Source organism: Colletotrichum aenigma, assembly GCF_013390185.1.
Source record: "Colletotrichum aenigma strain Cg56 chromosome Unknown KSG_Cg56_contig07, whole genome shotgun sequence".
Lineage (NCBI taxonomy): Eukaryota > Fungi > Ascomycota > Sordariomycetes > Glomerellales > Glomerellaceae > Colletotrichum > Colletotrichum aenigma.
In genome coordinates this window covers 699146-719968 of record NW_023500913.1, presented here as the reverse complement: position 1 = coordinate 719968, position 20823 = coordinate 699146, and the positions used below count along the sequence as shown (strand labels likewise).

The 20823-nt window shown below is 52.9% G+C and overlaps 7 protein-coding genes across 7 annotated transcripts; 2 read left to right on the top strand and 5 right to left on the bottom strand.

The window, feature by feature from the left end:
* Nucleotides 1-334: 334 nt before the first annotated feature.
* On the bottom strand, nucleotides 335-2030 carry CGCA056_v010454 (uncharacterized protein; the record flags this gene model as incomplete). The annotated part of the gene is made up of 3 exons (XM_037325701.1): nucleotides 335-517; nucleotides 571-784; nucleotides 838-2030. 3 exons carry the CDS (start codon nucleotides 2028-2030, stop codon nucleotides 335-337), a joined length of 1590 nt encoding a protein of 529 aa, XP_037175455.1.
* A 4555-nt stretch (nucleotides 2031-6585) lies between these two features.
* Nucleotides 6586-8497, bottom strand: CGCA056_v010453 (uncharacterized protein; the record flags this gene model as incomplete). The annotated part of the gene is made up of 4 exons (XM_037325700.1): nucleotides 6586-6980; nucleotides 7335-7580; nucleotides 7650-8104; nucleotides 8157-8497. The coding sequence occupies 4 exons, from the start codon at nucleotides 8495-8497 to the stop codon at nucleotides 6586-6588; spliced, it is 1437 nt and encodes a 478-aa protein (XP_037175804.1).
* Nucleotides 8498-8827: 330 nt separating this feature from the next.
* CGCA056_v010452 (uncharacterized protein) lies at nucleotides 8828-9532 on the bottom strand (the record flags this gene model as incomplete). The annotated part of the gene is made up of 1 exon (XM_037325699.1): nucleotides 8828-9532. The coding sequence occupies one exon, from the start codon at nucleotides 9530-9532 to the stop codon at nucleotides 8828-8830; it is 705 nt and encodes a 234-aa protein (XP_037175806.1).
* Nucleotides 9533-11778: 2246 nt separating this feature from the next.
* On the bottom strand, nucleotides 11779-13471 carry NOX3 (NADPH oxidase 3; the record flags this gene model as incomplete). The annotated part of the gene is made up of 2 exons (XM_037325698.1): nucleotides 11779-13286; nucleotides 13345-13471. The coding sequence occupies 2 exons, from the start codon at nucleotides 13469-13471 to the stop codon at nucleotides 11779-11781; spliced, it is 1635 nt and encodes a 544-aa protein (XP_037175460.1).
* A 1167-nt stretch (nucleotides 13472-14638) lies between these two features.
* On the top strand, nucleotides 14639-15190 carry Skeletor (Protein Skeletor, isoforms D/E; the record flags this gene model as incomplete). Its single annotated transcript, XM_037325697.1, has 1 exon — nucleotides 14639-15190. The coding sequence occupies one exon, from the start codon at nucleotides 14639-14641 to the stop codon at nucleotides 15188-15190; it is 552 nt and encodes a 183-aa protein (XP_037175803.1).
* Nucleotides 15191-15921: 731 nt separating this feature from the next.
* Nucleotides 15922-18604, top strand: CGCA056_v010449 (uncharacterized protein; the record flags this gene model as incomplete). The annotated part of the gene is made up of 2 exons (XM_037325696.1): nucleotides 15922-16888; nucleotides 16932-18604. 2 exons carry the CDS (start codon nucleotides 15922-15924, stop codon nucleotides 18602-18604), a joined length of 2640 nt encoding a protein of 879 aa, XP_037175988.1.
* Nucleotides 18605-18648: 44 nt separating this feature from the next.
* On the bottom strand, nucleotides 18649-20707 carry ASCC2 (Activating signal cointegrator 1 complex subunit 2; the record flags this gene model as incomplete). Its single annotated transcript, XM_037325695.1, has 2 exons — nucleotides 18649-19495; nucleotides 19542-20707. The coding sequence occupies 2 exons, from the start codon at nucleotides 20705-20707 to the stop codon at nucleotides 18649-18651; spliced, it is 2013 nt and encodes a 670-aa protein (XP_037175721.1).
* Between the last annotated feature and the right edge of the window lie 116 nt (nucleotides 20708-20823).

The window sequence follows — 20823 nt, the reverse complement described above, 5'->3', positions numbered from 1 at the left end:
ACAGTTTCAACGTGACACCGCAGTTGAACCACTGGGTCGGGTCGGCCGCCCTTCAACGTCTTGATCTTCAGCGCACATCAACGCGGCAAAGTGGGCACTTTTGACCTGCGTGTGTCTTCGTGTCACACCGTGTTCAATGTTTGCTTTCTGCGTCGTAACGTGCGGATCTCCAACGGTCTGGAACGGGGTCATCTCCGTCACCGAGTTGGAATGCTCAGCTGCTCGTCTACCCGTCACGGTCATCAGAGGCGACGTTCCGCACTTCTGAAGGATGAAATTCCTTGCAACTATCTCGGACTATGGACGCATCGTTCCCACATAGCTCCATCCACCATCACGGCTTCTGGCCGGACTCAACAGACCCAACATCCCTGAAGGCGATGCCCGTGGCCATCCGCGTGTCCGAGCCCGTCGAAATCCCCTCGTCGTCACGTGGACTATGGTTGATGTGGAACTTGATACCGCCCCTTGCAGTGTATGCAGCCTCCAGCTCGTAACTTGCCCAATCCGGGAACATCTATCGCACTTCATCAGCAAAGAGTGTGGGGAGCAGCTCCCAATGCCACCCACCTTTCGCAGCCCGATCAGCGCGACCTGCTTCAATATTTGGCAGGTACTGACGCATCCAATGATGAAGGGGATAAGTTGCCCTGTTTTCTTGATCTCGTTGATGTCTTGGACATGGTTCCATCCCAGCGTAAGCTCAATCGACAGGATGAACCATAAAATGCTGAGAAAGACCATGACGTTCCACGTAACACTGAGATAGAAGCAGATGGAGTTGCTTAATGTCAACATCAGTAATTGTCATTTCTTGCAAGGGTCCGTATGACTCACCCAAGTTGGTGTTCCCCATAGGTCTCGCATTCAACCAAGGTTGGAGAGTCGGCCTCTCCACGGTCATCATACTGCTTCGGCGTGAAAAGCGATATAGCCGCTCTAACTGAATCATGAATGCTCACACTCTGAGGATCTGACAGCTTCGTGAAGAAGGACAGAAGCTGGACAGACAAAATGAACAACCAGACAACAGAAACGAACACTCTGAAGCTAGGTGTCCGCTTAAGAATGAACTCCCCGACCCTTAAGTAATATTCCAACCGCTCTAGAAACGAGAGGAGTTTTGTTCGTAGACTTTCCGTAAGTCTGGTCGAGCTGGGAATAGCAAAGTAAACCACGTCTCGCAAGGCGTAGAAGCTCAAGAGGGTGACCAGGAAACCCGCCGCTGATACTAGGAACAGACATAAAGGCAAAACCACAATGGCAATCAGGATGGCGACAACCTGTGACAGAACCATTACAGGCTTATGAATACGTTGCATAGAGAAGAGAAATAGGAATGGGGCTCCGCAACCATCATCAGCGTCTGGTTGGTTTGCGATGTAGAACCAGAAATAGAGGTTGAAGCCCGCCAAGACGCCGAGAATAGCCGTCCTCCATACAACTCCAACCCATGAAATGTTGCGAGGTTTGAAAGGAGTCAGGTACTCAATAGGGACCTCGAAAGTCGGGTTGGAAAGATATTGTTTCGCAGCGGCATCTTCGAGGTATTCGCGGCCCATCCTAAACAGAGACTGGTAAAATGCCTTGACAAGATTATTCCTCTCTCGCTCCTCTTTGAAGATTTGCTTGAACCGATGGCGACTCCAAATCTTCCCCCCCAGCTCCGCATTCTGTCTGCGCTTCTCGACGACCTTTTGGTAGTGATGCCAGATGAGCTTGACTCGTTTCGGTCGCAAGAAGTGATTCCGGACTCCTATCGTGCTGAGCACGGTGATGAAAAAGCCAAGAGAGATTTGCAACATGATGTACAACTCTATCGGCTTCACATCGCGATGGACCTGTGCCAAGATCGTGGCGATGATGACTGCAAAGACAAATATGGCGTTGACCCCGTGGACATCCTCGATGCTTTCCTCGTCCACCAGCATGCGGATCCAGGACGAGATCCATTGGCAGTAGACGCCGATGCGCACGCCAAGGCCGTATAAATCCTCATTGCCATCGATGGAGCATCCGTCTTTGTTCATGGAGGGCGATGTCAAGGCATCTGTGGTCGAACAGTTGTGAGCTGGATGCCCAGGGACGTTTGGAGGTTGGAGTTCACCCGAGATGAGGTTGCTGTAGCGCCATCGGCACCAGATGCGACTGCACCGCTTTGGGGTGAATCCGTTTGGCACGAATGAGGCAATCTGCCACTTATGCAATCCGGCCGCTTGACTGCAGCCGCCCCGCTCAGCCCGCCACGGAGGTGAAGATGATGTCTTAGGCGTAGAATTAGCGGGCGCCACGGTCCCGCAAACATTGATATGAGCATATCTGGGCATGTTCCGGAGCGGGTGGTAATCTGCATTCGGTTTATTCAATTGTCAAAAATCATTTGACACGAAGGGAGATACCGAGTGGGAATAACTAGCAGATTGAGTCATCACCGTTGCAGAGTCCGACGCCGGCATCCAAAGTTCAGAAACTGCCACCTTTCCTCGCATCATCCTTCTGACCTTTTCTAAGCATTGCAACCACTTGATGCTTGAATGTTTCATGCTTCTTTGAAACTTCCCTTCCAACAAGAAAACACCTTGTCGCACGCCGCTCCAAGGTCGGGTTCCAGCGATGGAACCATTTGAAGTCTCTACAGGCATCTGAAGCTTTCCCTGCTCACCAAACCTATCAACAAGCAGCCACTGAACAATCTTCGGGAAGAACTGTGCTGCGTTCACTGCGCTCGTCCAGGTTTTCTCGCTCTTGTACTGTATTTTGGCGCTATGGAAAACCAATATCTTTACCACTTCCGCTCGACCTTCATGGGCAGCAGCCATCAGTGCGGTTCCTGAAGCTGACCCTTCACACTCCACATCCAGTCCCATTTTCAGCAGATTTCTAACTTCGTCAACACGGCCATGGCAAGCCGCAAAGCAAAGGAGGCTGAAGTTTCGACTCTTACTCGTTGTGTCTTCAAACTGGCCCAGCCTTCGGAAGAAGGTAGGACCCGGGCGCCGGTAGAATAGTAGGAGGCACCGTCGACTGAATTCTTTTTCGAAAACCTGTGCCTGCCACCAGGAAGGCCAGAGTACCATCGTTTGAGGGTCAACGGCAATGTCGCGAGCAAAATCCGAGTTGAGAATAAATGTCGCTACCTCGACCTTGAGCAGGGCAGACGACCAGACAGGGAGACTCAAGGCCCCTGGCTAATTGATACTCATGCCTGCCGCCAGCAGCATATGAAATGGCTTGATTTTGTCCAGGTATATGAACCTGTTGCCTCCGTCATTGACCTCAACTCGTATCCCTTTGTCTAGCGGGACTTCGATCGCGTGGATATTGTCTTTGAGGACAGCTGTCTGGAGCGCCGTGCAACCTCGGCAGTCTCTGACGTCGATTGAAGCACCTTGGTCCAGTAAAGCCTCTACCATAGCGGCATCGTCATGGCCTGCCGCCGTGTGCAAAAGGGGTCATGCCCGATGAATTTGCTGCGTCTGGGTCCGCTCCATGCGCGATAAGAAGCTTCGCCGCGGGCACATTCTTTTTGATCGTCGCTCGGTGTAAAGGAGTGTTGCCGCTATCGCCTCTCGACTGCGTGGCTACTTCCTTCGCCAAATTGCGACCGAGAGAAGACTCAACTCGCTTCAAATGCGAGAGTAAGACCGCCAATGGATAGCTGGACTTTCTTTTAATGGCTCGGTGTGCTGGTGTCGAATTATTTACGAGCCAAATAAGTTCTGCCGGGGGAATGGTTTCTAAATAGGTAAGGAGAGTCTCTCCGGGTCTCCCGCCTTCCATGAAGAAATCAAGTGTTGTGAAACCACTAATAGGCCACGCTTGATCATCTGAATTGCTGTCCTCAGATGAGGAGGATGAAGAATCAGACGTTGACGAACTGCCACTGCCACTGCCATCGTTAATCTTTGAGCCCCTTTGCCAGCCTTGCCAAGTAACTGCGTTGTACCGTCTACCATTGCCGTGACGACGACAAGCCATTCCCTTAAAGCTTGCTCCTCGACTGATGAGAACTGACACACAGCGTTCAGAGACGTTGTTCTTTCCCAATGCATAGAGAAGAGGAGTGCACGTTCGACAAGACCTCATGATAATGTTAGGCGAGCATCCCCCATCGAGAAGCTTCTCGACGTCTTCTTCATCATCTCCGTCGATTGCATGCTTCATAGAGCCCGCCCATACTGTGGCTTTCATGTGCCTCTCTTGAGCAGTCATACCTTCGCCAGTGGCTGCTGCACCCAGAATGGAGTCCTGAACCATTTGCATGATGTTCTTACTTCGAAACGCGGTTATGTCTAACGGAGTCTTGCCATTCTTGCTCTTCAGGTGCTTTGCACCCAATTTCAGCAACAATGCTGTGACCGACTCGTTATGATGATGTATGGACATGTGGAGGGCCGAAAAGCCATGATGGTCCTGGGCATCAATATTTGCACCGCGGGATACGAGAAGGGTGATCGAATCATGTTGTCCAAGAAGTGTGGCTATGTGTAGCGCAGTCGTCCCATCCGATGTAGTGATATCAAGATCAATCGCGTACTCCTGATTGAGAAGATAGGCTACCGTCTCTGCCGAGCCTATTGTCGCAATATGTAAGGCTTTCGCCTGTGTGTAGTTGTAGGAGCTGGTGCCGTAGTCCCAACATGTAAGACACACGGTCACTTCGAAATCCCACAGTCGTTGATTGCCGGCCATAGTAACCATTTCTTCTAAAAAAGAGGTCCACCCGTAGGCGCAAGCCCATGAGACTGGAGTCCACCCGTAGGCGTCGCTGGTACTTAGACTTACTGCGCCTCCTCGTCTCAAGAGAACCCTTGCGCTGTCAAGGTTTCCAGCCATTATGTGGATGAGCAATGGCGATCTGTTGCCTGGCTGACTTAAGGTGTTTGGATTACATCCTTCGTCCAGTAGCGATCGCAGAAGTGTGACTCTTCGCGTCTTGCTCGGCCTTCGAAAGCGAGAAAAGCCCCCCGTTTCAAGCAGATAAACCACGCTTCCAGGTAGTCTTGGATTAACACAATTCCATCTAGCAGGCAAACAAAATTCGAACGCTGGTGTTCGTGGAGAGAACAGTCTAGGTTTGGCGCTTCCGTGAAGATGCAATAAGCCAACGAGCTCCTCCCCTGTTTCGTAACGGTGGAGATCGTCAATTCGAGCTTTGTCTGTCCTCTGAAGTATCTTTTCCAATATCCTGACGGAGGATTGGCTGTGTCCATGGGTGCAAATGAGCTCAAGCGCATTGAAAGAGTTTCCCCTTGAGCCGGTTCTGGCATGAACGTCCACACCAAGTGAAAGAAGACGGTCCACTAGGTAGACAGAGTCGTGAACAACGGCCCAGTGCAGAAGCTGTAGGTCTAGCCCCGTTCCCTTCAGATCTGAGTGATCTGTCGTGGCGTCGATCACAGAGCCAAAGATACTATCCAATATCATGACAAGTTCGGATTTGATTCTCGGGCTTTCGGGGACGTCGCAACTGAGAAGGGTTTTCACTTCCCTGAGCGCAGAGATCCCAGTCACTGTCTCGTGATTCGCCAAGCAACCCGTGTCGACTAAGATATCGACTAAAGCTGACGCCCACTGAACTCCTGACGGCGGAGGCTTAGACAAGACTTCTATCAGATGGTCAATAACCATCGACCATATGCTCCGCTGGTGTGGGTCTAATGAAAGAGGTAGCTCTGTGGAAATGAGAAGTCTGAGAACGTCCTCTTTGTAGGTCGAAAATGAGCTTGAGGATAGGTAACAGCCGACAGGGCTCTTCCACTTCAAAGAATCTTGATAGGAATAGATAGCCAGAAGCTGCTTCACGGCATCGATATGCACATTCGGCTGTAGATCATGCAGAGGCGTCTGATCGTCTGGAACCGGTAGAACGCAGCGGCTATGAAGTTCTTGCAGGGTTTTGGGGGACTGGATGCCTGCGATGATGGCATTTACCGAGGGTCGAGCGCTCTGTAACATGTCTTTACTTGCTTGACAGTGTTTGAGGATGATGCTGGCATCATGATAATCTGGATGACCCGTAAAGAGGGCGTTGGCCAGTGGCGTCCGCCCATTGATGTTATCAAGTGCATGCAACGCTATTTCGCGATCTTCCTTTCCGACATGCGTCGACATCAGTACCTGAAGAATTCTTCCAGACATCCACCCGACGGTTGATAGGTGCCAGATGTTGCGACCCTCTCTATCGGTGGTTGTTGCCTTGGACCCATGTTTCAAAAGGCTCACCAGGACGTCCTCGAACACATTCTTCGTACATCTGAGCAGCAGTCTTCCCATTTTGACATCCTCACTTTCAGACCCAGAGAAGCGATCGAGTAGAAAGCTTAAGCAGTTGGCGGCCAGATTCGACATAGCGTGGTCAAGAAGACCATCCAGCGTGTCGTCCTGAAGTAGCAGTTGACCTCGTGGTGTTTGACCGGTTTCCTTCAAGGCGCTCAAGGAATCGCTCTCAATGGCCTTTTTCATCCTCTCGACAAGCATATCATCCGTCACAGCCTCAAGGGCAGGCAGTGGTACATCGATATCATGCATGTCTGGGACTACATGTCGGAATGCTGTGAGATATGCTGAAGCTTCTGCCTCTCCCTACAAAACCATGTCTCCAAGAATCTCCAAGATGGTAGCCACATCTAATCTTGCTTGCTCCTTTTTGTATTTCGTCCACTCCCGACACCGTAATCGAAATGTGTGGATGGCGTCATCGTGCATTTGAGCACCACCCTTGACCATCGCGGCAAAGATTCGATAGTTCCCTGCCCACTCAGACGACTTCAGCCCCAGAGCGCCCATGGAGTTCCACGAATACCGGGCTGGAAGAGGTCTCGTGCAATCAGCTCCTGCTTCGATCAACGTCTGCAAGAGCTCTATCGAAGGCTTCTCCACTGCAGAGATCCTGTTCCATGTTCTGTACGTCTTTCTGGTAGATAGATCGTGGCACGCAATCAGGAACGGGCCGCCGAGAGCGCATTGCAATGGTGAGCCTATCCGACTCATTCGGTGTACATCAGACTGATTCGCAAGCAGAGTATCACAAAGACGTTTCAACCCTAAAAGGCAGGCCATATGTAGCGGTGTGAAGTCGCCGCGTCGAATGAAATGAGCCAAACGTCTCGTCTGGCCTTCTTGCCACTTCCAGTCTGGATGTTCCCTCTGTCTCAAGAGCCAAGATCTTGGTTTAAGGGATTCGATAATTTCCTCTGATCCCGAGGACTCTGATGATGCCGAGGATCTTGATGTGCCCCAATGAGACCCGGACGGTCCTGTACATGCTTCCGTGGATTCAGAGCACAAGGAAACACTGCTGCTATTCCACCCGTTTGGCCGATAGTGAGTACCCACACTCCAGGTCTTGTCTTTGAACCGATCGTTGACCCAGCCATTCCAGGAACCTCCAACGCGGTAGAAGTGACAGACTTCCAAGGACCATGCTTTGAAGTTCGAGGTTTGCGCGGGGTTGCAAAGTTCCATAGCTTGCTGTCTGAACTCCTCGTCGTCCCAAAGCTCGTCTGCTAGTCGGGGCCAAACCAAAGCCGCATATCGATAAAACGGTAGCCGCCTCCGCCTGTTGGACAAGAATCTGTCTTCAGAGTTCAATCTTTTAGGAAGCCGTGAGAAATGATTGAGACACAAGAAACGAAGCGCACATATACCGAGGAGGCGCCGAGTTCGAGATTCCGACAGACGGTATCCCGCGAATTCTGGATCAGTGGGGTCTATTTGTTCCAGAAACTCTTTGACCGTACGGTGTGCCAGCCCGAACTCTTCTCCGTGAGTTGACTTGGTCAGAAAGATGCCACATGCATCCATGATCTCATTTTCATCGACTTCAGGGTATTCCAACTCATCGGCATTCAGCCCGGGTATGCCTGCCACCGATATCGCGTGGCAAAGCTCATGGCTCGTGAGCGGAGGGTCCGAGAATGCAGTTAATTGAAGAGCAGATTGAATCAGAGCTTGGGTCGAAGCCCGCTGTTCATTGCAGCGCTGGAGGGTCAGCTTATATATTGCTTCCAGATTTTGCGGAAGTGTCTTCGACATCTCCTGGAAACTTTCCGTCGTGGCGTATCGCGCGATATACCCGATCGAGCAAGATGCAAACTGGAAGCTTGTGCTTGGTCAGTTCACACCCTCCGACAGTTGAAGGTTACATCACCTACCTTGGGTTTTTAACACGACCAAAGCTCTGAATGACATTATCTTTCAGTTGCAAGTTGTGGAAGACTGAATTCGCCCCCATGGCCATCTTCTCAATCTCTGTGGCGGCGAACATTTCCAGCTGGTTTCTGTCGGGCTCAAATTCCTTGCAACAAAGCGCTTCGACAAAGCTACCTTTGAGAGTGGTCTCTGTTCTTTGCCGATAGCGCGAGACCATGGCTAATCTGAAGTTGCCAGATCCTGAAGCTAATGAAGCCATCAATTGCGTGACGGCATCGCCCTCGTCAGGGCACTCATCCACTCCATCAACGACACATAGAATCTGCCGGAATACTTTCGTCATAGCGAAGAATACTGCCTTCATTCTTTCTATAGTCGGGATTTCGACTAGTCTTCGAGTTCGCAACTCGGAGTAGTAATTCCCGAGTATAGTCATTGCCGACGGGTGCTGTACGGCAATCTGGGCAAGAAGAGTGCTGAGGAAATAAAAGCATTCGTGGGATCGTGGGTCTGAGAATCGACAGAAGGCAAAGATTACCGCGGTGGCTTGATCAGAATAGTGTGTATGGATCGCGGTTTCGATGAGTGTGGCGGCAAAAGTCGTCTTCCCGGCTCCGGGGCCGCCTGTGATCCAAAGATGGGAGCTTTTGTCGTTGGAATTACCGTAGTCTATCTAGCGTCGGATGAGTTCATGTTCCAGCAACTCATATTCTGTCCAGTTGGTTCGTTTGCTGACAGTCCGCGTGAGGACTTCAAGATGGTCAACCCTTGCGAAGAACGACGTCACGGTGGAGTTCTCCTTTGAGTACCTGCAACGGCCCATCACGTATCTTCTGACGACTTCTCTGCGATTTGGAGAATGTCGATCTTTCCCTTTAGAAAAGCTTTGCAGCAGCTCGTTCATGGAGTTGGAGGAAAGAGCCCTAGTAACAGCCTTCTTGTGTTGACCAATTTCTTGTATCAGGTCAACGGTCCACGCTGTCGTGAAGGGCCATCTCAGCTTTGCTCGTGGTTTGAGATCTTCCTCCCGTTTTATGACATCGTAGGTAAGCTTCCTACGGCTCAAGCTTGCCTCGAATTTCATCAACGTCTGTCGGCAAGAGAATAGCTGTTGCGGTAGCTTCGGCGAGCGGAGGCCATAAACATCGTCAAGGACCTGATCGTGATCTTCGTCAAAGGTGGAAGCCACCAAAGTGAGTCGATGCAGTAATCCAGCCAGATCTTGGATCTCGGTTGCAACGCGGCGGATTTCGTCTCGCCTCTTGATGTCCATGAACGGGTCAATCTTGTCCTTCGCAAAATCGTATGTGCTTCGGAATGCATTGTCGGCCACAGCCACCAAGCCGCGAAGGCTGTCAACGACTTCAGTTGGCTCCATGGTAGTCACAGAGTCTGGCCTGCTCCAGATGACGAGCTTTCCTAAGGACAAGCGCTGTGGCGTAGGTGTCTCTGTTTTATGTCGTTGACCGGAGTCCGGTGAGGGAAATATGCAACATCGACTTGTTTTCGTGAGGGGGATTGAAGCTTTGATGCCTATTCGGCAAATTTTTCTCGATCAATCATCGCCCTGCGTGATGTGCTGACTGCATGCGTGTGTGACGTGGTGTACCTTCCCCCGCTCCTCCTGTGATACGCGGCCAATTAACGCGACAATGTCTCATTCGCGTACTCAGGTTTGCAGACCGCCAGCTTGTGAAGTAGTGCAGCTTAGATAAACGCCTCTGGATCTCAAAATTTGATATCACGAATGGATGTAAAATTACACAGCATTGAACGATTTGGAAGCTATGCTTTCGCCATGAACTTTGTCGCTGAAGGTAATCAATTGCCTGTTGGTTATCTTGCTCAATGACTCAATGAAATACGTGGTCATCTTTTAACGGGCAGCAACAGAGTCTATTCTATCACTTTCCGACTCGGATAAATATGTCTTAGTTGTTTCGAGGAATCGAAACTTCGCGTTGATGAACTTTATATAGGGTACTATTCTCATCAGTCTCTGCTACTATCCATTGCAAGTCTTGATATTGTCTCCGTCTATCGAGTCTGTGGATTCAAATATTCATTCGGTCGTATTGAAATATTTTATTTCACTTTGATGTCCTTGATATCTTCGTCCTTTATGGTTCTGGCCCTTGCGTTATCTTTGTTATGCTCAGTTACGTCCCAAGCGGGAATTCTCGCAGTCTCACTTGGATTACTTTTGCTTACTTCCCAGTATCGCACATTGCCACAATGACTCGTTGAATTGCTGTATGTAGAAACTTGCAGCTTTAGAAGACATCAAACCTGCCAAAGGCACATATGAAGGCAGGTGGTTTCGGCCCCAAGCCCTTGCGAACAGCAGTTCAGTCTAGCCCTGACACCCAACCAAGGACAATTTGATACAATAGAGACGAACTGAGACATTATAATGCCAAATTGCTCGTGTAATTCTCAGAATAGATGATTCCAGATTTGCAGATCCGCGATTCATGGGAGACCCTTCCACGGGATCCAGGGTTCCCACGGCCTCCACGGATGTTTGAGCCGACCAAAATTTCCGGAATCCGCGCGGACAAGGCGCTCGGCGGGGACCCCGCCGGTGTCTTATTCCAACATCACCCACTTCTCTGACTGTCGCCTGGTGACACAAAAGTCTATTTCGGTATGGTGTGGGCTTCAGATGAACGCCCTGGTCCCTGGATACCGTAACCGAGACCGAATATCTGACTAAGTCGAAGGGGCTCTTGAATTCTGAGACTAAAAGGTTGAGCGGCTCAGCTATTTGGCCGACAGACCATCTCAAACTTGGTCCTTCGGGCTATGGTCTTGTTCGCGAGTTCCGTGGCTTTCTTGCAAACTTTAGCTGAGTGCCCAGACCTCAATCGAAGTCCTGCTTTAGACAACCTGAATCTCGGTCGTCCCGGAAAAGCAGTAGTTGATATCGCCGTTCAGAGTTTGAAAATGACCTTTAGTTTTATTGGTAGCTATCGAGGACTTGAGGCAGATGTGCAGGCTGCTAAGGCCCAGGACAACACTCACCGGGCTTGGCTGCATATTTTTGAATGCTAATGCTGCTATCCTTGAACGTTAAGAGGATGGAGTATAAAGAGGGCATATCCGCAACAACTAGTCGATGGGTTACGATCACTCAGACCTATCCTTCCAACAAAAGTGCACTCAACGACCATCCGTTAGCCAGTACGAGGAAATCTATCAAGATGCAGTTCCTCAAGATCGTTTTCACCTTCGCTGCTGCCCTTGCAGTGCCCGCATCCGTTAGTGTAAATCCCAAATCCGAATCACGGTCAACAGCTAACGCTTTCTGTAGGCCGCAACCTGCATTCAGCTTGGAGCTTGTGCCGAGGGCAACGACATCAGACAGTGCACTTCCGGAAGCTGCCATCAGAAGCTTGGCCAAACTTGCACCATTAGCGGCAACACTGTCAGCTGCCCCAACTAAGTGACAGGCGTTCAGCAAAGACTTTTTCGATAGATGGATTCTTGATTAAAACATCAATTAAATCATAAAGACTTCTGTCGAAGATTTGCTTGAATGATCAACGCTGCACTATTATCTCAATTCCGTGACTAACCCGCGACAACTGGCTGTCTCCCAACATACCACGCCGTCAACAATGACTAGAACTCGAACACTTCTTCTTCAACGTAGAACGTGCTCTTGGTAGAGCTGACCTTGCATGCTGCGATCCTGACATCCCGGATGAGTTTACTAGGACCACAAACATTGACGGCTGCGTCCAGACAGGGGTGCATTCTCCTTACTCCCTCAAACCATCCCAACACATCCGGACGGCCTTGCCTTAACTCTCCAGGAATGTTATGTTGACTAGGTCGACCAACCATTGCGTATCCATTCTCTCCATCATCCGCCCGTGTAGCTCCTCTGCCTGTGACAAAAACCGAAAGATTAAAAGTCGCAGGTACACCAGGATCGGCAGTCAACGAAGCAAGACTTCTCAACTCGTCCCCGAACCACTCAATGCTCTCGACGTCTTTGACGGCCCACAGCATGTGGATATGCCACGACTTCCCTTGCAGAGCACAGGCATCGACGGACGCGGCTCGCTGGATAAGATCAGTCGCAATGCTGATGCCAGGAGTGATGCCAATGCCGCCGGCAACGAGCACTGTCAACGGCTGCTCGCCCCAGCAGACCCGGCCGATGCCATACGGCCCATCCAGACGCATTCGCAGCTTTACAGTTTTTATTGCCATACTTTGACGCGTGGTCACGTCCTCGCTGCTTGCCTCTCCATCACCCGGGACGATACCCTGAACTTTCCTCGTGTACCCGCCCAGCCCTCTGATCGCCAGCGTCGCATCATCATCGCCGGGCGCAGACGCGATGGTGAAGGGGTGCCAGTTAAGGAAAGACACGCTCGGGATCTGGACCCAGGTAATCTGCCCCGGATGCCGCGGTTTCAGCCCTTCGAACTTGATCTTGACGACGTCTCCGTGGTGATGCTGCACGGAAGTCGTGTTGATCGAGCGGAAGTTGTAGTAGAAGCGCAGGAAACGGTCGCAACCCCAGAGCAAAAGACCAGGGAGCAGGAACTCGGGACCTTTGGTGGCGTGGATGAGGGCGCCGACAACGAAGAGGAAGAAGAGGGCGTGGCAGTAGTAAAAACCCTCGAAGAATCGGCGGCGTATAATGGGGACCGAGGTGAGGGAGATGAGAACGAGGGACGCCCATGCCATCGCACCGACTTGAATGCGCATGTTGGAGAACGAGTCAGCAAGTTGGTCGGTGGCGATGTAGTGCTGGGTGTTCAGGGCGAAGTGGATGGTTGCGTGGACCATGGTTGCAACGCCAATCCAGCGGTGGTAGACGAGAAGAACCGGAGATGGGATTCGAGCGATGATGGAGAAGAGGTTTGTGCGTGCTGCTAGTAGTAGGGCGAGGCCGCCGTTGGCGATTGTGAGCCACCCGTAAAGTTTGAAGTCGGTAGTGAACTCGTTATCGTTTACTCCGAACAAGATGTTCAGGCCGAGAAGCACGGCGAATCTTAGGAAATTGGCGACATGGTGATTCGTAAGGGTGGGAATTGGCGATGGGAGAGTCAATAGCTTATGCAGAGCTACAGCTATGCGTGTGTGGCCCGATGATGCTTTGATGAATGGACGGCCTGGACGTGGTTGTCAGTATATGTGTAACAAATCTTTCATGCAAATTGAAAGACTTACCACGATGTGCTAAGCTGCGGAGCCGCGCAGGAAGTCGAACGATGCTCTCAAGAAAAAGCATGCCAATGACGCAGAGAAAGTAAGCCCGCGCTGCCAAATATTGATCTTGGATAACAGGTTTTTCCATGTTGAGCAAATAATGGTGTTACAGGAAAGGATAAGTTGACCGAATGTCAGGATAGAGGTATGATTGATTAGTTGAAAGTGATTTGATGGCTCAAGATGATATTTCAATATCCCCAGAACGTGGTCATTCTTATGTTTTTGTAGCAGGTTGAGTCCTCAGCTGTAGGTTCTTGGAACTTACATGGACAGGCGCCAGCTGAATGATGGCTTTGACGTGTGCCTGATGATGAGGGATCAGAACTGCCAAAGAGTGTTGTTTGGCATGATGATGGATCAACCTTTCCGAATGCAGTCAGTATGTGAGAGGCGCGGTTGGGTCTCGAGCATTGCCCGCAGACACAGAAAGCTGGACGCAACATGATGTGGCTTGCTGCTAATTAGTGCCCTGGATTTCATTGCTCCGTTGTACTTCCCCTAATTATGATTTGGAAGCTTAGATAATACAGCCTCAGCGTCTGATACCATAATCATCACATTGAATCTGCCTTGCCCAGGGGCCCCAGTTGGAGAACCTTCAGGGACATAGGAAAGGCACTGCTTTGCGACCTTAAAGGCCAATAACTTCGCAGTCTTACTACAGACATGACTCTAATGAGCAGGCTCTTCTATCAACCAATACCTTTGGTGATGTACATCAGAACGCATGAGGTGGAATCACCAACATTGAGCACTAAACTATACTACCAATTCCATCTCAAAAGGACCCTCTCTCGCCTTATTCATGAGTTTCGCGGATACATAGCCCTGAGAACCTGATCTCTGTCACTTTTCAGCATGTAAGCCACGCGCAAGGCAAAGAAGGACGTGCGTTGTTTGGACTTGAAGGACGCACGCCACCGCATACTTTAAGCTGAAGCTCGGGTACCTGCTGCTAGCGCATCACACAGTATCATCAGAATTTCCTATTTAGGCAAGTGTTAAAGTTACAAAGGATCTAGCTGGATAACACATCAAAGTTCGTGGATGCTTGGATTTGAGGGTTCTCCCACAGATGAGATGGCACTGATTCCAAAGAAGTCCAAGTCTTTTCGGTATATAACCTCCATACATGTCCGCCTCCATAGATGATTGTAACATCGCATCACTCTCAAAACACACTCACAATAATCAATTCTTACAACTCTACGCTTTTTTCACAATTAGTTTCAACCACATACAACTCAGAACAATGTTCAGCCAAAGCACCTCAGTCTTCCTCACCGGCCTCGCTGTCTTCACTGCCCTCGTCTCCGGCCAGGGCAACGACACCATGACCCAGAAGATTGGGTGGTCCGGCAAGCTCTCCTCTCTCGACGGCGGCCTCGGCGGCACAGTCACCGTTGTCGACGCTTCAACTCTCATGATCAGCGACTACACCCTCAAGGATGCCTCGGCGCCTGCACTCTACTGGTGGGGTGCCACCGACGATGTCATCAAGAACGGCTTGCGCATCTCTAATGAGCAGGTCACCAAGGCGGCGTCCACCAACAAGCTCACCATCAAGCTCGATGCCGGGAAGACGCCGGCTGATTTCTCCACTGTCGGACTATGGTGCGAGCGGCTCTCGGCCGACTTTGGGCAGGCTACTTTGAAGCCTTCGTCTGGGTCTGGGTCTGGGTCTTCGTCCTCTGGTGGCAGCGGCTCGAGCTCGACTTCTGCGGCCAGCAACCTGTCTGGATCTATGGGACGCTTGGCAGTTGTCACTGTCGGAGTTGTCTCGCTTGCCGCCTGGATAATTTAGGTGGCACAAGTCGTGATTGCCACGATACCAGTGTCGCCATGTTTTCAGACTGGCTGGGTAGACAATGTGCGACAAGATGATCTTTACGATGGATTTATCAGGGTGACAGGAAGGGCAGCATGTACATATAGTAGTTGAATGAACGTGGTTTTCCGAATCTCCCAATCGCTCAGCTCCTCCGTTGCGAATTGCCCATCGACAGTCGAAATTGGAGAGATTCGTGAAAGCAACCCGCTAAGATGCTCGCCAGTGGAACCAAAAACTCGGCAATGAACAAAAACGGGAATCTAACGTCGATAGATCTGAATCGGGCCACAGTAGTCATGGTTCGCATGGTTCGTGGGATGCTGACCCCGGATGAGGCCGCCGGGATTGCAAGATATGTATTGGATGAGTGGGAATGATTGTTCCTACTGTATGTGCTCATGATATCGCCTCATATTTCACTGTGTAGGGATTAGAGTCAAGGCACTGTATACCCCTCATCAGGCAACCAGACTAGCTGTGCCGCACCACCACTTTCTCACCCTCCCCGCCGCCGCCCAGCTCCTCCCGTCATTCTCTCCCGCCGTTCTCGACTTATTGCCTTCCCGGCAACACCTCAAATCTCGGGCTCTCTCCTTCAATTAACCATATTCTGCCTGCCAATCGATTCGCCAGCGGGAGTAAGAACCATTCATCACAGCTTCCAGCCTGGCTTACACGCCGGCTGACCTCTCCCAAATCTCACCATGTCCCAATCCAGGCGCCAAGCTCCTCTCGGTGAGCGGCCACGCAAGATCCGTAAATACATTCATCAAGGCCCGCCCTTTGCTGCGGTGCCAATACCCGCCTCGCTGCCGCCTTATTGGCCGCCTACGGACGAGCCCTTCGTCGATACGCAACTGTACGGCGGACCAGCCATCTACGGAGACAATGCCTGGTCCCAGAGCCAGGGACTCGGGCACCTCGACCAAAGCTTTATCAAAAGTTTGCCTGCAGACAGCCAGTCAGGGCTTGACATGTTCCAGCCTGCTTCTGCCCAGGCACCTCCCCCAGCGTTGAGCACCATGAGCAGCGTCACCTACTCGTCCTCATCCACCTCCCAGCCATCATCGGCAGGCTCCGGGCTGTCTCCGTCGCAGACTGAACTTCCATATGAGTGGCCGGCTCCAACATCAGCTTCGAATTCCCGCGTTCCATCGCCTGCTGAGCGGACGGTAGAGCGTGCCGAAAGCCGATTCGTCTGCCTCGGCCCGCACTGCGATGAGGCTTTCGACCGGGAGCAGGAGTTAAAGAGCCACTTCAAAGCGGTCCACACACACATTTGCAACTGGGGAGGCTGCGACCAGCCGGCGTTCTCCTCCAAGGAAGGACTGACCTGGCACGTCAAGCTAGAGCACCTTCTCGTCTGCCCCGCACCAGGATGTACGGAAAGCTCCTTCCAGAGCAAGAGAATCTTAGAGTGCCACATCAGATGTGCACATCCCGACGCCAATGAAGGCAACGGGAAGGCCGTCGAGTCGGTCCCGAAGCCGATGGTACCTGTCATGACTCTCGAAAAGTCCGCCGAACAACCATCCACCAACACAGCTCCACATCCAAAGGATGCCATGGAGGACAAGGCGACTAGGCAAAGCCTGTCCGTCACGATCGCCAAGAAGAAATCTCGAGAACAGCTGCGAGAAGCTGTGGAAAAGAAGCATAAAAGGCAGAACGGTACGTAACGCCGACACCCAAGACGCTCGTCTGACCTTCGTAGGCCAAGCACCTCGCGCAGCCGATAGTCCCAGTGACTCGTCACGAGCGGTAATCTCCCGCCTGATCGAGAGCGCCACCTTTCCAATGGTTTGGGAACATGGCGTTCTACCCTTTCTGGTCGAGTTCCTCCCAAAGTGGTGCGGCCCGAACCACGTCGTCAGCGTCACCCGCGGCAAGACTCCCGGCTCCCGTCGCGTGTGTATAATGACGAAGAAGCAACCATCACGAGCACGACAGATTATCATCGCAGCCCACGTGAAAGATCTTCTGCCTGAGATCTACCGCCCCACAATATCTTTCGAATTCTCCATCGGCGCCGTGGAACGTCTAGTCTGGGCCCGAGGGTTGAGCAAGGACATGCCAGACGACATCTGCATGGCCCGGAACCCATATTACTTCAAGGACCCATGTATGGGCGACAGCATCGGCATCGCAGGGACCGACGACTTCGAGGAGGGTACCTCAACTCTGGGACCATGTCTAGTCATCGGCGGTGGTAACTACTGGCTAGCCAACTTCCATCCCTTCGTCGACGCGTACCAACACCTAAGCGAAGTCAGCGTGCAACATCCTTCACCAAGCGACCGATCCCGCTGCATCGAGGAACGCCACGATACCATGGACGAATCCAAAGATTTCACCATCGGCAAACTCACCGCAACATCAGGCATCGACCTCAAGACTACCCGCATCTCCCATGACCCTTTTTGGGAAGACTGCGGGAAAGAGCAGCCTTTGATCGTGACGGACTGGATCCTGATCGCTGCAAATACCAAGCAAGCCAATATTCTTCGCCGGTTCCCGTCAGAGACAATGCCCCTCCTGAAAGAAATACCCATCAGGACCACTTCGGCCATTGTGCCAGGCGGGTCAGTTGTATCCACGGGCCGAACATCCGGGCAACAGCGTGGACAAGTCTGCGAAGTACCCGCCTACGTCAGGGGAGAGGACAACGGTACAGGCAAAACTACACGCGAATGGTTCATCGAGGACCCGGACGATGACGAGGAAGCATGGATTCGCGGTGGCATCGGCGTTGAAGGCGACAGCGGTGCCGCGGTAGTCGACGCAGACACCAATGCCCTTGTGGGCCAACTCTGGGGACGGAACAAGTACTTCGGGGCAGGCCCCCGCGTGACCTACTTCACCCCCGTCGGCGACCTCTTCGACGATATCCAAGAACGGTGCGACCAGCAAGGACGGCCCCAACTGCCGCAGTACCGACACGAGTCAGACTGCTACCCTGTCTACCCTAGTTGCCGACAGTGCTACGACCTACGCACCTATCTCGACAGCAGACGCAGCTCGCGCGAATCCCTCCGCTCCATGATCGGCCGACTAGAGAGCGACCACGGCGAGCTGCCCTCGCTCGGTGGCACTTCGGAGCTCGCGACACCACAAGACCACGTCCTCTGGTCCCGCCACACCGGGGTCGAGGAAGTCGGGTCATCCTTCTCCAGCAGCATATCCCCCGCCGCAGTCCACACCTTCGGCTTCACCCCGCAGCCGGGGACGCCCAGCATCGTGGACGTCAAGAGCCCGTACGCCCTAACGCTCAGCACGGAGGATCTGTATGATGACGAGGTCTTCACGTCAACGGCCACCGGCAAACGGTCAGCTGCAATGATGCCGCGCGGTTCGGTCCCGGGTGCCAAGAGGCAAAGATTACATTAGCCGTAGTTCTGTACATTAGCTGTAGTTCTGTTGCCAATAGCCCCTTATCCGGGCAGCCCCCCTCGTCCCATCTTCCTCGCGCGCTGGTCGCGGCGGTTGTGATTCGCTCTGGAACCCTTGTTGGCTTCCTTCCTCCTCCGCGCCGCCTCCGTGTCCTTGTCTCCCGTCGGACCCGCCACATTCCCTCCACGCCCGCCGCCTCTACCACGACCCCGACCAACACCACGGCCGCGCCCACCTCTCCCACCTCTTGATGAGCCGCCGGCTCCATCCTGCTCCGACTCCTCGGCGCCGGATCCCGCAGGACTAGCCCTCCACGCCGTCGACCGCAACTCCGTCTGCGCGCCCGTAAACGCCGCGGCGCCGCTGTACTTCGCCTCCAACCTCCTCTTCTGCGCAGGGTTCCTCGCCAGCATAACCGCCCACCCCTCAATAGCCTCATCCGTCATACCCGTCTCCTCCCGCAACCTCGCCCTCGGCTGTCCCCTCCGTGTCGCAGCCTGGCGGTCGAATACAGTCGTATCCGCCTGGAACGCCTTGAACAGCGTCTCCTCGCTGGCATCGTTCTGCCCGTCGGCCTCCTCGTTGGCGCCGCCGTCGACGGTGCCGCCGACATCGTCTGCGTCGTAGGTGTCGTCGCGCTCGTCGTCGTCCGAGTCGAAGGCTGCGAGGGCCGAGAGGATGGCGGCCTTATTGGGCGCGGTGGAGCGGTCTTTGAGCACGTCGTCGGCTGTCTTTTCGGGGTTTCGCTTGCCGAAGTGGAGCTTGGAGACGTCGAGGTCTAGTCTGTCTAGTTCATCGTCGTCGAAGACGTTATGGCGTTGGGGGAGTTGTGGTGGTGTGGGTCTGGGTGCGATGTCGTGGCTGAAGCGCCGCTCGATCTGGGGTGATCTGTCTTGTGTTAGTAGGTCCGTGGAGTGAGAAGAATGGCACATACAGTTGCTCGCCACGGTTCAAGTCTCTGAGATGTGGCGGCAGATCATCCTCTAACAGATGCGACGTGACAACCTCCGTGTCATCACCAAACTCATCAAACAGCTTCGACACAAACGCGGACCCCAGGTCGGGAAATAGATCCTGGATGAGCGCGATCTGGCTTTGCCTGTGAATATGTAACTCGGCTTGCACATCCGCCGGGTCAACAGCCCCCTTCCCCTTGTCAACCTTCCTCTTCACGAGCCTCTTGGGCCTCATGAAACCCCCACCAGGTTTCTTGAACCCTTCCAGGGCCGAGATCCTCGTCTTTAGCGCCGTCGACGCCGCACCCTTTTCCTCCGCCCGCTTGAGCAGCTGCTTCAGCACCGGTGTGACTGTGACTAGCTCCGCGACAAGGGAGTCGTTGACGTTGAGCGGTCCGGCCTTATGCGTCTCCGCCGCGGACTTTAGGGAGAAGAGAACGTCGGCGAGCATGCCGAACCGCGGCGTCTCGCCCTCTGTGAGCCCGATGAGACAGAGGTACATTGTTGTGATCAGCACCTTTCGCAATGGCGGATTCGTGATTTTGAACGCAGACACCAGACCGTCTGAGAAATCTGATCCGGCGAGAAAGAAGCCCGCCGCGTCGGGAGATACATGCAGCAGATGGTTCAGCCCGGCCAGCCTGCTCTCGAGCGATTTGAGGTCGGCCTTCATCCCTGCTTCCAGGGATTGCGTGAGCAACTTCTTCAAACCCGCAAGCGACGTCTCAAAGGCGGCGGCGTGTGCCTTCCATGCCTTCGTGAGGACAGATGGCGCATTTTTCCGGAAGAGCTTGCTGAAGCTGGCGAGAAAGGTGGGTGTCGTGAGCGGGATCGGCGGGGGTGATGAGAGAGTAAGAAGGCGGGCTGTGAGGGTGAACGCCGTTCTGAGAAGCACCTTTGCTGGCGGGGATGAGCCTATTGTCGCGGCTGGGCTGGCCTCTGCAACCTCTGTGATGAACGTAGAGAGGAAGGCTGGGAGGGAGTCATCTTTCGAGACTGCTTTTGAAAGTTGGGCGTCGGTCTGGGCGAGGTATGCCTGTGAGAGCGTCGTCCAGGCGTCGATGAGGGCATTCCAGTCCTGCGGGGTGAGATGAGAGCGCCATGTGGATGAGGGGAACGGGGCGAAGGGTGGGAGAGTCGCCATTTTGGTGTTCGTTCCTCGCTGTTGGCGGAGATTGTTGATTGTAGGGAGGGAGGGAAGATGAGGGAGATGCTCTGCGCGAGAGCGGTCGTCGTGTATCTTATTGCATGCGGCTTAGC